Genomic DNA, 16,131 nt, shown 5'->3' on the forward strand with positions numbered 1-16,131 from the left:
TACAACATGGACTGGCTGAAATGGAATGCAGATATCAGGGCCAGTCCTACCACTGAATGACTGCTTTTTGCATATGGCTCCACTTTTCAGCCCCTACTAACATTCAAATAAGGCCCCACTTTCCTCTGCAAAGCCTAAACAAGCTGCCCCTGTCAGAGATCAACTTTGGTAGAAATTTTGGATGAGTACAATTCCAAAATGGATGAATTGTAAATACTGAGAATACAAGACCACTGTTTGGGCAATGTTTTACGTAAGTCTTCAAACCCTTATACATGTTTCATATGGTAAAATTATGTATCATACCTGATAATTTTCTTTCCCTTAATCATAGCCAATCAATCCATAGACTGGTGGGTTGTGTCCATCTACCAGCAGGTGGAGATAGAGAGCAATCTTTTGCCTCCCTATATGTGGTCATGTGCTGCCGGAAATTCCCCAGTATGTCGATATCAAAGCTCCATCCGCAGGACTCAGCACTTAGAGAATTACACCCACAAAGGGACACACTGCCCAGCTCACCACCGCCGAAGCGGGGGAGGGGAAATATTCCAGCGCACCACTGCCGGGGCGGTGGGCGGGAAACCACACCCGCCGACGCGGGGGGAACTGGCTTATCCTGCTACCGCAACTGCGGGAGGAGCTGGCTTACCCTAACACCGCCAAAGCGGGAGGGATACAAAGCTACCCTACAGCCGCACGAAGCGGGAGGGAGCGCTGGTATGATTTAGTTATCAATCCAGCCTCTGCCGAAACGAGGGGAGAGGAAGCAGCAGCTCACTGTAACACAAAATCGTCTCAACTCGAAGAGACTTCAATTGGAAGAACTTGAACACGAAGTCCTCGTGAACAGGAAATGAAGACTGAACTCGAACCTGAAATATAACCAGAACACAAACAATACAGATATCTGGGAGGGGCTATGGATTGATCAGCTATGATTAAGGGAAAGAAAATTATCAGGTATGATACATAATTTTACCTTCCCTATCATCAAGCCAATCAATCCATAGACTGGTGGGATGTACCGAAGCAGTACTCACCCAGGGTGGGACATGGAAATCCCTGAACGCAACACTGAAGCCCCAAACTGGGCCTCGGCCCGAGCAGCCACATCCAAGCGGTAATGTCGTGAGAAGGTATGAGCCGACGACAAGTAGCCGCTCTACAAATCTCTTCCAAAAAGACAGATCTGGACTCCGCCATCGAGGCTGCTTGTGCTCTAGTAGAGTATGCCTTCAGCTGAATAGGCGGAATCTTCCCTGCCGCCACATAAGCTGCCGCGATCGTCTCCTTGACCCAACGTGCCACTGTAGGCTTAGATGCCTGCAGACCCTTACGAGGGCCTGCGAACAGCACGAACAGGTGATCCGACTTCCGGAAATCATTGGTCACTTCCAAGTATCTGATGATGACCCGTATAACATCCAGGTATTTGAGCACAGGGTACTCCTCTGGGTAATCCTCCCTACGAAAGAAGGGTAGATAAAGCTGCTGATTCACATGGAATCGAGAAACAATCTTGGGCAGGAAGGAGGGCACTGGACGAATTGATACTCCTGCCTCAGTGAATCGCAGGAACGGCTCTCTACACGAGAGAGCCTGGAGCTCGGAAACTCTTCTGGCTGATGTGATAGCCACCAGGAAGACCGCTTTCAGCGTCAGGTCCTTCAGCGATGCCCTTGGCAAGGGCTCGAAGGGCGGCTTCTACAAGGTCCGTAGTACCAGATTGAGATTCCACATAGGCACTATCGAGTGCAGAGGGGGGCGCAGGTGATTAACTCCTTTGAGAAAGCGTACCACATCTGGCTGTGAAGCCAGGGAAGCCCCCTTCAGGCGACTCCTGAAGCAAGCTAGAGCCGCCACCTGGACTTTCAGTGAACTGAGCGACAGGCCTTTCTCCAGCCCCTCTTGCAGGAACGCCAACACTGAAGAAATTGGAGCAGTGAAGGGCGATACAGAGCCTGCCTCGCACCACGACGCAAAAGTACGCCAAACCCTGGTGTAAGTGGAAGAAGTAGAGCGCTTCCTCGCTCTCAGCATAGTGGCAATGATCTTGTCCGAGAAGCCCTTCTTCCTCAGACGCTACCGCTCAAGAGCCAGGCCGTAAGACCAAAGGGGGAGGAATCCTCCATCACCACGGGACCCTGATGTAAGAGGCCCCGCTCCGCTAGCAGCCGCAGAGGGCCGCCCACCGAGAGTCTGACTAAGTCCGCATACCAGGGACGTCTGGGCCAATCCGGACCCACCAGGATCACCCGGCCCGGATGCTTTGCCACCCGGCCTAGCACCCTGCCCATCATGGGCCAGGGCGGGAACACGTAGAGAAGCTCCTGTGCCGGCCACTGCTGGAGAAGAGCATCGACTCCCAAAGATCGAGGGTCCCGTCCTCTGCTGAAAAAACGCGGTACTTGGCAATTGGCCGAGGATGCCATCAGATCCAGGCTCGGCCAGCCCCAGCGTTTTGTGATGTCCAAGAACGCCCGAGCAGACAGTTGCCACTCTCCGGGATCCAAGGTATGGCGACTGAGAAAGTCCGCCTTGACGTTCATGACTCCGGCAATGTGGGTCGCCGACAGCTGTTCCAGATTTGCTTCCGCCCACAGGCATAGCTTCATGGCCTCCTTGGCTCGAGGGGCGCTCCTGGTACCTCCCTGGCGATTGACATAGGCCACAGCCGTGGCATTGTCCGACAGGACCCGTACAGGCCTCAGCACCAGTGCCGGGAGAAACTCTAGAAGCGCCAACCGAATGGCTCGGAGTTCCAGGAGGTTGATGGACCATTTTGTCTCTGCAGGGGACCAGAGCCCCTGCGCTGTCCGTCCCAGGCAGTGGGCTCCCCAGCCCGTCAAGCAGGCTTCCGTCGTGACGACAACCCACTCCGGGGTCGTAAGAGGCATTCCTGCGGACAGTTTGCCTGGCCTCAGCCACCAGCTCAGTGCCTTTCGCACCGCTGGATCCAAAGGAAGGCGTACGGCGTAATCCTCCGAGACTGGAGTCCACTGCCACAGAAGAGAGTGCTGTAGTGGTCTCATATGAGCCCTGGCCCAGGGCACTACCTCCATCGTGGCCGTCATGGAGCCCAACAGTTGCACATAGTCCCAAGCCCGAAGAGTAGAGGAGGCTAGGAACTGGTCCACCTGGGCCCGAAGCCTGACGCTCCGGTTGTCCGGCAGGAACACTCTGCCCACTTGGGTGTCGAATCGAACTCCGGGATACTCTGGGGACTGAGTCGGGCGCAGCTGGCTTTTCTCCCAGTTGATGACCCATCCCAGGGAGCTCAGAAGAGCAATGACCTTGTCTGTAGCTCTCCCGCACTCCGCATAGGAAGGGGCTGGGATCAGCCAGTTGTCCAGATAGGGATGGACTTGCACTCCCTCCTTGCGGAGGTAGGCCGCGCTGACCACCATTACTTTGGAGCAGTAGCCAACCTGAATGGGAGGGCTCTGAACTGGAAGTGTCGGCCCAGCACTGCAAAGCACAGAAAGCGCTGATGAGGCGGCCAGATGGGAATATGTAGGTAAGCTTCCTTGATGTCCAGGGAGGCCAAGAATTCTCCCTTTTTCACCGCAGCTATTACGGAGCGGAGGGTCTCCATCCGGAAGTGCCAAACTTTCAAGGCCCGATTGACTCCCTTGAGGTCAAGAATAGGCTGAGCAGAGCCTTCTTTCTTTGGCACCACAAAGTAAATGGAGTAGCGCCCCTTGCCAAGCTGATCTACTGGCACCGGGACCACCGCACCCAGGCGGATCAGGTTGTTCAAGGTCTGCTGTATGGCAGCTGCTTTGACCTGAGGCTTGCAAGGAGAGTTTACAAACCCGTCTCTTAGGGGTCGGCAGAACTCTAGCTTGTAGCCGTCTCTGATGACTTCCAGAACCCAAGCGTCTGAAGTTACCCTGGTCCACTCGCCCAGAAACGAGGACAACCTTCCTCCTATCTGCACTGGGCCATGGACCAGGTCCCCGTCATTGGGTACGCGACCTTGGGGGTGGGCTGGAGGACGGACCTCCTGGACAGCGGTCCCTACGAAAGGAATGCTGCTTGGGGGAGAAGTTCCGTTTGAAGGAAGCGGAGGCAGAGGAGGCCAACTTGCCCGGGCGATACCGACGGGCTTCTTGGAATCGGCCCTTAGAGGAACCAGGACGGGCACTGCCGGCCCGTCCTGACCTCTGGCAACCTCTTGCCCTTGGACATGCCCAGCTCCGTCACGATCTTGTCCAGCTCGTCCCCAAAGAGCAGCTTACCTTTAAAAGGCAACTTGACTAGGCGAGATTTAGAGGCATGGTCAGCAGACCAGTGCTTAAGCCAGAGCCACCGCCGCGCAGAGACTGTCTGAGCCATACCCTTGGCCGAGGCTCTCAAAACATCATACAGCAAGTCTGCCAAGTAGGCCAAACCCGACTCCAGGGTCGGCCATTCCGCCCTCCAGGAAGGGTCCATGGGGGAAGCCCGCTGCAAAACAGTCAGAAACGCCCCTAGCCACGTAGGAGCCGCAAACCGAGGCTTGCAAACTCAGAGCGACCGCCTCAAAGGACTTTAAGGCCGCCTCCATTCTCCTGTCCTGGGCATCCTTCAGGGCAGTGCCACCTTCCACCGGCAGCGCCGTTTTCTTAGTCACGGCAGTGATTAAGGAATCTACCGTGGGCCAGACAAAGGCTTCCCATTCCCCCTCAGGTAAGCGGTACAGACAGGACATAGCCCTGGCTACTTTCAGGCTCGCCTCAGGGGCATCCCATTGCGCTGAAATTAAGGTCTGCATGGCTTCATGAACGTGGAAGGTTCGAGGCGGGCACTTCGTTCCCAGCATAATGGCGGAGCCAGTAGAGGCTGAGAGAGAGCCTTCCTCCGGAGAGGCAATCTTCAAGATGCTCATGGCCTGCACAAGCAGGTTGGGCAAATCCTCTGAGCGAAAAAGCCACGCTGCCGAGGGGTCGTCCGCTCCATCCGAGCGAGGATCAGTCTCCTCCATAGATTCCGCTAAGGATCTCTGGGAGAACTCAGACACGCTGCCGTCATCCACATCAGAGGAGACCAAGTCCCCCGAGGGCAGAAGATCCACCCTAGGGCGCTTAAGCATAGAGGCCTCATCACCCCGATCAGAGAGGTGAGCAGGGGCAGTGTTCTGCATAAGAAATGCTTGATGCAGCAGCAAAATGAACTCAGGGGAGAAACCCCCCAGTCTGTGCATTTCTGCAGCCTGTGCCGCGGCCCTAGAGGCGCTCCCAGTAGCGGGGGGAGAGGCGTGTTGCGCGTCCAAAATGGCGTCCGGCGCGAAACTCCAAGAAGGAGCCGCGCGGGAAGAAGGGTGTTTTAATTTTGCCGACTTCTTACTGTCGCCCGATTCAAGGGCGACCAAGCCGTTAACGTCTCCCATCTTGAGGGTGGCCCAAGAAGAAGCCGACCGAGCCGCGTAGCCGATCACGATCGAGAGGGCGGCCAGCGGGGGATGGGCGCCTAAGGCAGGAAAGGTCGCCGCGCCGGAGGAAAAACCCAAAAAGGGTGACTACCTTCGAAACCACCGCTAGGCGCGCAAACGCGTTCCGGGGAGCATCTTTTCGCGCCCTTGCCATCCGAGCCCATAGCCACTTGGAGACCGTTCAGGGAACCCCCTGCCCGCTAGTAAAAGGTAAAAATTACCTGCTTCTTGCTCCGAGCAGCGACAACTTGTTCCAGTGAGCAGCTGCAAATGGACGTCCTTTTTGAATGTTAAAAAATTTTTTTTTTTTAAAGGCGCCAGCGGGAGGGGGGAGAAAAGGAGAGACCTGGCACCACCAGGTTTGCACTTGCTCACGAAGAGCCGTCAACCGCAGGTACTCAACAAAACCTAAACAATTAGGCTTGGAGACCTAGCCAGAGCTGCTGCTATGTGACTACACACCTACTGAGATAGAGAACATACTGGGGAATTTCCGGCAGCACATGACCACATATAGGGAGACAAAAGATTGCTCTCTATCTCCACCTGCTGGTAGATGGACACAACCCACCAGTCTATGGATTGATAGGCTTTATAATAGGGAATATGCCATTTACAAAATACAATTCAAAATACAGTAAAAAAAAAAAAATCTGCTTCACTATCTACACAACAGACTACACTTTCAACAAGAAAAGAATTGAAGAAATACTCAGATTAAAATATGAAACCAAAAGGTCTGATTAAGTCTTCTAATAAGCTGCCAATTTATATTCCTAAACTTATGTTCCCAAAAGAGAGAGAGGCCTTTTAATTTACTTCCTGCCAGATCCTTTCAGTTAAGAGTATGCTCGCTCTCGAGCTTACTCTTATTTTATGATCTGGTTGTGGAACAAGGTTCCTCTCTCTGTGAGATGTTAATGATCTTTTGGGATTTCATAAGGCTTAATCTAGAAATCTGATGAGCTGAAATGGAAATTGTCAGGCTGGAACTACTGATTAAATTTATTTTTATTTTGTTGTGTGTTGTACTGTTTTATTATAGTAAGGTAATTCTGTAACCCGTTCTGGGCGCTGTCGGGAGGACAGGCTAAATAAAGGAATAAATAAATACCCTGACTTGACACTTAGGGGAAAAAAAATTTTTTGTTCCAATTTAGATGTAAGTCATTTAGAATATGTATCTACCAATTTTAGAGTGGGGTGGTGCAGTTTTTGTCCATTCTTACCAGAACAGTTCAAGCACTTTCAAGTTGGCTGGGGATTATTTTATTTATTTATTGCATTTGTATCCCATATTTTCCCACCTTTTTGCGGGCTCAGTGTGGCTTACAATAAGATATGAATAATGGAAATACATTTGTTACAACTTGGTTATGATTACATTGTACAGAGTTATGCGAAACATTCGAATATCATTAGGAATATAACAATGGGACATCGACATAGAAACATTGGAAGGAGACAATGGGAAGCTAAGAGGGCAGTGTTAGACACAAAGACATATGGTGTACGTAGTTCCGTGAATGAATGTATGATTGACTGGAGTATGGGATGAGGGATCAGAAGTGGATGTATGTTGCATTGATGAAACAGTGAGTATGGACTCTATGTGTCTTGGCTCTTTCCGTAAGTTTTTTCAAACAGCTGAGTCTTCAGTAGTTTACGGAAGGAAGCTTGTTCGTTAATCATTCTTAGGTTGCGCGGTAGTGTATTCCAAGACTGCGTGCTCGTGTGGGAAAAGGTTGACGCGTGTAGCTTCTTGTATTTCAGGCCCTTGCAAATAGGGAAGTGGAGGTGTAGCACTGTAATCAAGTCTAAATAATTTTTTTTATTTTAAGCTGGATTTAGATCTGAAATTTTGAGTGGGCCATTTAAGGACATTCACTTTTTTGCTGAGCCACTCCATTTTTCCTTTTCTGTTTGGGATCTTTGCCCTGCTGAGAAGTGAATTTTCTACTTAGTCCTAGTTTTCCTTCAGGATCTGACTTTGCAGCAATGATCTTCACAAGCTTCTGAGTCCCTGCTGCTATAAAGTATTCCCACTCCATTATGCTACCACCACCATGCTTTTGCTCTGGAGGTGGGGGTTAGAGTGAGGAGCTGTGGTTTTACACTAAACATGTCACTTAGCACAGAGAATAAAAATTCCACCATGATACAAAATTTCCTCCTACCCGCATGGACATCATCCCCTTAATTCCATAAATAGCTCTAAAAATTGCACGCACAATTTAGGCACGTGTCCAGTTTGTGCACACAGTTTAACTGAATGAGCCAATTAGTGCCAATAAAGGGGCCCTATTATAGGTGCTAATTGTTATTGATTACAATTTATGTGCATAAATTTAAGCAGCTGGATCCACACAAATTTTATGCACAGCTCCAACAAGAGGACACAGCCTCGAGCAGATTGGGGGTGTTCCATAATTTATGCATACTGTTACAGAATGGGAAAATTAGGTTCTTACCTTGGTAATTTTCTTTCCTTTAGTCATAGCAGATGAAGCCATTACGTATGGGTTATGTCCATCAACCAGCAGGGGAGATAGAGAGCACTCAAACTTTCACAGTGCCCTCTTGGCCAGCTAGCTCCACTGCCTCTTCAGTATTTGAAGCTTCCAAAGCAGTATGGCATACCGCAATGGGAATCACAAGAGCTTTCCTCACAGCGAACGATGGCCCATCACAAGGGCATGAACTCAAAGGAGGGAATGCACATCCTCCTGGAGGGAATAAACTCATCCTCCTTATTGTATAAGTGGAGGGGAACACACGCGCCTCCTGGAGGGAATCACACATCCTCCCAACACACTGGAGGGAATGAACTCATCCTCCTATTTATAGAACTGGAGGGGAACACACGCGCCTCCTGGAGGGAATCAACACATCCTCCAAAAAAAACATGCTGGAGGGAATGAACACATCCTCCTAAATTTAAACTGAACATGAATCCTGAAGATTGTTTTCCAACTTTCTCCCAAGGAAGGAACTTCAGGCAATTAGAACAGAACCTGAAAAACAGATTCACAGCATACAATCATACAGGGAGGGCTCATGGCTTCATCTGCTATGACTAAAGGAAAGAAAATTACCAAGGTAAGAACCTAATTTTCCCTTCCTTGTCATCAAGCAGATGAAGCCATTACGTATGGGATGTAACAAAGCAATCCCTAGATAGGGTGGGAACAAGCCACACCACGCGCTAGCACTTGCGCTCCAAAATGTGCGTCCCTCCTGGCAGCCACATCCAGCCTGTAATGTCGGGCAAAGGAGAGCTTAGAAGCCCATGTTGCTGCACTGCATATCTCTTGAAGAGAGTGTGCTCCAGTTTCAGCCCAAGAGGAAGAAATCGCTCTAGTAGAATGTGCCTTAAAGGCTACAGGCGGAACCCTGCCGGCCAGCAGATAAGCTGAAAAGATAGTTTCTTTGAGCCAGCGGGCAATAGTGGCTTTAGACGCTGGAGACCCTCTGCGAGAACCGGATAGCAAAACAAACAGATGATCAGAAGTCCTGAAAGAGTTAGTAACTCGCAGATACTGCAGCAGAGTCCTGCGCACATCCAAAAGGTGCAGCTGCCCAAAAGATTCTGGAAACTCTTCCTCTGAAAAAGAGGGCAAGAAAATAGGCTGGTTTAAGTGAAAGGCTGAAACCACCTTAGGCATAAAGGAAGGCACGGTCCGAACCGTGACTCCGGACTCTGAAAATTGCAGAAATCGGTCTCTACAGGACAGCGCCTGGAGCTCTGACACCCGTCTCACCGAGGTAATGGCCACCAGAAAAACGGCCTTCAGTGTCAAGTCTTTCTCCGATGCTCGCCGAAGCGGCTCAAAAGGAGATGCCTGCAGGGTTTTCAAAACTAGCCCCAGGTTCCAAGCTGGACAGGGTGCTCGTACTGGAGGTCGGAGCCGAAGCACCCCTCTAAGAAACCGTGCCACATCTGGGTGAGCAGCCAGAGACACGCCTTCCACCTTACCACGAAGGGAGGCCAACGCTGCCACCTGCACCCGCAGGGAATTATAGGCCAAGCCTTTTTGTACACCTTCCTGCAAAAAGTCCAGAATCGGCGAGACAGGAGCCCGCATTGGAATAATGGCTCTGGAAGCACACCAAGACTCAAACAGGCACCAAATCCTGGCATAAGCCACGGAAGTGGACCGCTTGCGGGCTTGCAGGAGAGTGGAAATAACTTTATTGGAATAACCTTTATCCCTCAATTGCGCCCTCTCAATAGCCATGCCGTAAGACCAAAGCGGCCGGTGTCCTCCATGGCTACCGGTCCCTGAGTCAAGAGGTTCGGTACCAGAGGTAACGGCAGAGGAGCCTCCAGGAGCATCTGTCGGAGGTCTGCATACCAAGGTCTCCTTGGCCAATCCGAGGCGATGAGGACCACTTCACCTGGGTGCAGCCGAATCCGCAAGAGCAGGCGCCCTATCAAGGGCCATGGGGGAAACACAAAGTAGACCCGGAGGCCAGGGTTGAGCCAAGGCATCCAACCCTGCCGAGCGAGGATCTCTCCGTCTGCTGAAGAAGCACGGGACTTTGGTATTGGCACTTGTCGCCATTAGATCCATCACGGGCTTGCCCCATTTGGCACAGATCTGCAGGAATACTTCGTCTGCCAGATTCCATTCTGCTGGATCGATCTGATGCCTGCTCAGATAATCGGCCTGCACATTGCTCTGACCTGCAATATGAGCTGCCGACAGACACTGAAGATGCAGCTCGGCCCAGTGGCAAATCAGTTCGGCCTGCGCGGCTAGTGCTCTGCACCTTGTTCCGCCTTGTCGATTTATATAGGCCACTGCTGTCGTGTTGTCCGACATCACTCTGACAGCCAATCCTTCCAGGGTCACTTGAAAGGCCAGAAGCGCCTGAAACACCGCTTTCAACTCTAGGTGGTTGATGGACCTCTCCGACTCCTCGGGTGTCCATAGACCCTGGGCATGCTTCCCCTTGCAGTGTGCGCCCCAGCCCTTCAGGCTGGCATCTGTTACCACTAGGCACCAAACAGGGAGCGTCAGCGGCATTCCTCGCTGCAGCATGCTGTCCGAGAGCCACCACTCCATGCTGAGACGGGCCGCAGGGAGCCAAGTAAGTCTGCATTGGTAATCCTGAGAAATAGGAGACCATCTCTGGAGTAGGGAATACTGTAGAGGTCTCAGGTGCGCTCTCACCCAGGGTACCACTTCCATCGTGGCTGTCATCGATCCCAGCAGCTGGACAATGTCCCAAGCTCGCAGGCGGGGCATCCTCAGGAGCAGACGGACCTGATTCTGAAGCTTGCACCGCCTTAGCTCGGGTAGGTACAGCAGATTTTTCTGGAGCTCGAACAAGCTGCAGCCACCCTGCTAAGGGAGATAGAGAATACTGAAGAGGCAGTGGAGCTAGCTGGCCAAGAGGGCACTGTGAAAGTTTGAGTGCTCTCTATCTCCCCTGCTGGTTGATGGACATAACCCATACGTAATGGCTTCATCTGCTTGATGACAAGGAAAAAGGGGATCTGTGCATAAGATAGAGGTAAGGATTTACACCAGGGTTTCGTTGGTGTAAATGATTGCACCTAAAAGTAATCACGGTTGCCAGAACTAAGCTCTATTTCTAGAAATGGCACCTAACTGAAAACTGTTTATAAAGTAATGTTAAGCACTTTATCTGGTGCCAATTGTTTAGGCATCATTTATTGAATTTAGTCCCATATGGATTTTCTTGAGCCTTCTTACCACTCTCCCAAACAGACTCCTCCTGAATTATCGTAAACATGTACAGCAGAACAAATGCTAATAGGATTCTAATCTGCACCCCCATAATAAAAACACTACAATCTCCAAGGAAGGTAAAGATCTGACAGCATGTGGCTCATACAAGCCCATTTCCCTTTTATTTATGAAATATCTTTATCACTTGCAAAAACAAATTCAAACAGTGCCTTGCAAATGTACGTTAAAACTCAAAGAAGTCAAGTTCAAAGACAATGACAAATAGCATTTTGTGTATAATTCTCCCTTACCAACCCCCTCCCCCCCAAAAAAAACTCTTCCTAACCCAACCCCACCCCCTCAATGCTAAAGATACATGGGGACGTGGGCTGCTCAATCCTCCTCACTCCACACTACTGAAAAGAGTTCATATATCCAGTGTATTCAAAAAGGTGGAGCGGACCAGAGTAGTAAGGGTGTTCAAATATGGGGTCCAAACCTTTAAAAATTGTTTCTTGGCCTGTCATCCTCAATTGTCTACAGAATACAGAAGTGAGAATGATCTTTGGAAAATCTAAATTCGAATCTGCCAACCCCCTTCGAGAAATATTACATTGGCTTCCCATCAAGGAACGTATTACCTTTAAAATTTGCACCTTGAGTCATAGGATCATTTATGGTGAAGTTCCTGGATACATACTAAATCTTATAGATATACCACTCAGAAATAGTTCCAGTCTTTACCGATCCTATTTAATTTTACATTATCCAGATTGCAATGGTCTCAAATACAAATCTACCTACGCATCAAGCTTCTCCATTCATAGGAACTCAGCTATGGAATGCACTGCCTAAACTCTTGAAATCAACTCAATCATCTAAACTTCAGGAAATTATTGAAGACTACCCTATTCAAGAAGGCGTACCATCAAGACGTTACTTAGTTTCTTTCTTATCTTTTCAGCAAAATTTATGGACCCTAATGTTTTCCCATCATCTTTCATTATCTTTGTTGTCTTAGACGATACGTTTGCAATTAATTTTTTACTATGGGAAAATTAGGTTCTTACCATGATAATTTCCTTTCCTTTAGTCATAGCAGATGAAGCCATTACGTATGGGTTGTGTCTATCTATTGCCCGTTGGCTCAAAGAAGCTATCTTTTCAGCATATCTGCTGTCTGGCCGGGCTCCGCCTGAAGCCTTTAAGGCACATTCCACAAGAGCGATTTCCTCTTCCTGGGCGGAAACTGGAGCACTATCTCTTCATGAGATTTGCAGTGCTGCAACATGGGCTTCTAAACTCTCTTTTGCCCGACATTACAGGCTGGATGTGGCTGCCAGGAGGGTTGCGTGTTTTGGAGCACAGGTGCTAGCGCGTGGTGTGGCTTGTTCCCACCCTATTTAGGGATTGCTTTGTTACATAGTAACATAGTAGATGACAGCAGAAAAAGACCTGCATGGTCCATCCAGTCTGCCCATGACAAACTCATATGTGTATACCTTACCTTGAATTTGTACCTGTCCTTTTCAGGGCACAGACCATATAAGTCTGCCCAGCAGTATTTCCCGCCTCCCAACCACCAGTCCTGCCTCCCATCACCGGCTCTGTTACAGACCGTATAAGTCTGCCCTCCCCTATCCTCGCCTCCCAACCACCACCCCCTCTTCCCCCCAACTGCTCCGCCACCCAATTTCAGCTAAGCTGAAGCCATATGTAATGGCTTCATCTGCTTGATGACAAGGAAGGGAAAATTCTTACCATGATAATTTTCTTTCCTTTAGTCATAGCAGATGAAGCCATAAGCCCTCCCTGTATGATTGTCTGTATTGCAGTGATTCTGATTTTAGGTGCTGTTTTTGTTTCCTGAAGTTATATTCCTTCCTTGGGGAGTCAGAAAACAGTCTTCAGGATTCTTGTTACAGTTATAGGAGGATCAGTTCATTCCCTCCGTTTATACAAAGTGGAGGACGAGTTTATTCCCTCCAGGAGGATGAGTTCATTCCCTCCTTTTGTGAGTTCATGCCCTTGTTAAGGGGCCATCGTTCGCTGTGAGGAAAGTTCGTTATTCCCATTGCGGTTTGCCATACTGCTTTGGGAGCTTCAAATACTGAAGAGACAGTGGAGCTAGCTGGCCATGAGGCACTGTGAAAAGTTGAATGCTCTCTATCTCCCACTGCTGGTTGATGAACACAACCCATACGTAATGGCTTCATCTGCTTGATGACAAGGAAAGAGCCATTTCTACAGTTGTGATTCAGGCCTGAAAGGAACTGCCTCCATTATGGTAAGCCTCAACCAGAAAAATAAAGTACAGAATGTTACTACAGATAGGCCCAGACCATAAGACGACCCATACCTGCTACAGCAGTCTTTGCCCAAGATAAACCACTTCTACCACATTAGTCCAGGACACAAGAAACACAGCTATTGCAGATGGGCCTGGGTGGATCTGCAACCACCACTGTGATCAAGGCTGTGCCAGAAGAGCTGCTACCCTCTCTAATGGACAGGGGAAAAATAGCATTCCTGCAATTGGGTCTTCAGACCAAGAAGGCCCACTGCCAGCACTAAAACATTTTGATATGCACACATACCCCTGCAGAAATTTTCCTTAGCTATATCCTTTACTGAAATATCTGCCAATATTTAATGTTTCCTAGAACCCCAAGCAAGTCCCTAATATTGTGTGGTTTAGTTTTTATACACTGCAATCATTTTTCACTAAAGAAAAAAATCATTAAGAATAATTTAGTTAGTAGTGTAAGCTGCTCCCAGCACCAGATCCTGGGAAACAAGACTATCAAAATATTACAGCATAAAAGGAAGAAATAAAACAAACTTAAAAGTTTTAGGTGGATTACCATATTTGGCACAGTGGTAACTGAAGTACTCTTGATGTCAGCAGAAAAGGGAGGCAAGCTGTTGGCCATTCCAACTTTGTTTGGTAACTGTGGACTCACTCCTGTAGCTCTGATCTGCTGCCCTCCAGTTTGACTGAAGGGCTGTCCAAAGGGATTGGTATTACCTGTCATTCCAATCTGGAACGGAAACAGAATACAAAATGGTTATGGATTCCAGTTTGTTTTCTTGAGATATGTGAAAACAAATAATACAAACTGGATATTTGCAATGGTTTTTAATTTCTGATGAACAGACCAAAATAGCCACATAATGTACCTGTGATCAACATTCAATGTGCTACTGAAGATCAACTGTAGCAACTGACCAACAAAGAATAACTACTTCAAGTTGTATATGAAAACACATTACTCTATAAAATTTAAGGAGATCACGTGATGCTATGAGTAGGCAGGATGTGGCTGCCAGAAGCTGTTTGGAGGCAAACCCCCAAAATCTACCTTAATCTGCTTCTTTGATTCCTGTTGGTCTCAGACTGAGGCTAATTTGGGCATTTGCTTAGTTTATGGACAAGTTTGTGATAAAAGCCGCAGATATTATGTTGAGTAAACTGCAGAAGGTAAAATTATGTCTTACCTGATAATGTTTTTTCCTTTAGCTGCAGAAGATGAATCCATTAACTGGTGGGATATGTCCATCTACCAACAAGTGAAGATAAAGATTACTAACTGGAGTGACACTGGGCAACCACCCCCTCCATCAGACAGTATATGCTGCATCATAAAGCAGAACCCGGCAACAAACCGGAAAACCTTCTTCACTAATGAACAGCCAAAGCAGCCGTAACTGCCTGTAATTCATGGCAGACTGCCAAATCTGTGATACCATAACCTGTCTAAATGGTCTTTTTTCTGTGTCCCTTTTGTTTTGTCTTTTTTCTTATATATATATATATATATATATATATATACCTAAGCAGAAAAGGAACAAAACACATAGCAGAGAAAAAAAAACGCAACGGAAAAGTACTAAAGGAAAGAAAATTATCAGGAAATACAATTTTACTTTCCTTAGCGCAGGCAGCAGATGAATCCAGGAACTGGTGAGATGTACCAAAGTAATCCCTAAAGAGGGAGGAAAGCCGTCACCCCCCTCATCAACCCCGCCACTCCAAAGGAAGCATCTGACCTGGTGACCACATCTACTCTACAATGCCGAGAAAACATGTGTAAAGGTGCCCGAGCAGCCACTCAACAGGTCTCATCCAGAGACAGAACAGACGTTTCGGATCACGAAGTTGAATGCGCCCTAGTAGAATGGGCATGCAATGGCTCCGGCGCAACACAACCAATCAAAACATAGGCCAAAAAAAATCGTATCCTTGATCCATCTAGCGATAGTAGCTTTCGAAGCCGCACCACCTTGTCAGCCACCCAAAAGAACAAATGGGTGATCTGACTGTTGAAATCCATTAGACATCTGCAAATAGTGGAGAAGGACCCAGCGAACATCTAAGAGCCAGAGCCGAAGCTTCCTGAAATCCGCAGGATAATCATCCTCCTGAAAGGACGGTAGAAAGAGGTTGATTGAGATGAAAAGCCAAGATCTTCAGTAAAAAAGGAAGGCACCGTCAAAAGGTGACGCCAGGCTTTGAAAACTGAAAAAAAAAAAAAAAAAAGGATCCTGACACAATAGGGCTTGGATCTTCAAACTTGAACGTGCCGATGCCATTGCCACCTTTAAGGTGAGGTCCTTATCAGAAGCCCTTCGCAATGGCTCAAAAGGCGGTCCTTGTAAAGCTTGAAGGACTAAATTAAGGTTCCAGAACGGTCACAGCCAATGCAACAGCGGATGCAGGTGAAGCACACCTCGTAAAAAATGAACAACATACGGACGGAGTAGCCAGGGACAAATCCTACACCTCGCCCCAAAAGCAGGCTAAAGTTGCAAACTGCACCCAAAGCAAACTATAGGCCAATCCCTTCTGAAACCCATCTTGCAAAAAAAGGCCAAGAGTCGATACCTGCTAATGCATGCGTAAAACACGGGTATATGATGTCAAGGTAGATCACTTCTGAGCCTGCAACATGCTATCACCACATCCGAATAGCCCTTTCTCCTCAAACACACCTGCTCAAGAGCCAGGTTGTAAGA

At 48.5% G+C, this 16,131-nt stretch overlaps 1 protein-coding gene across 1 annotated transcript in view; it reads right to left on the reverse strand.

Annotated features, from left to right (window-relative positions):
- Positions 1-16,131, reverse strand: part of CREBBP (CREB binding protein) — an 846,007-nt gene that overhangs the window by 722,708 nt on the left and 107,168 nt on the right. Inside the window, exon 3 of the mRNA XM_030211575.1 lies at positions 13,980-14,156. Within this exon, the coding sequence (XP_030067435.1) occupies positions 13,980-14,156 (177 nt within the window). The remainder of the gene's footprint in view (positions 1-13,979; positions 14,157-16,131) is intronic.

The sequence above is a fragment of the Microcaecilia unicolor genome, chromosome 8 (genome assembly GCF_901765095.1).
Source record: "Microcaecilia unicolor chromosome 8, aMicUni1.1, whole genome shotgun sequence".
Lineage (NCBI taxonomy): Eukaryota > Metazoa > Chordata > Amphibia > Gymnophiona > Siphonopidae > Microcaecilia > Microcaecilia unicolor.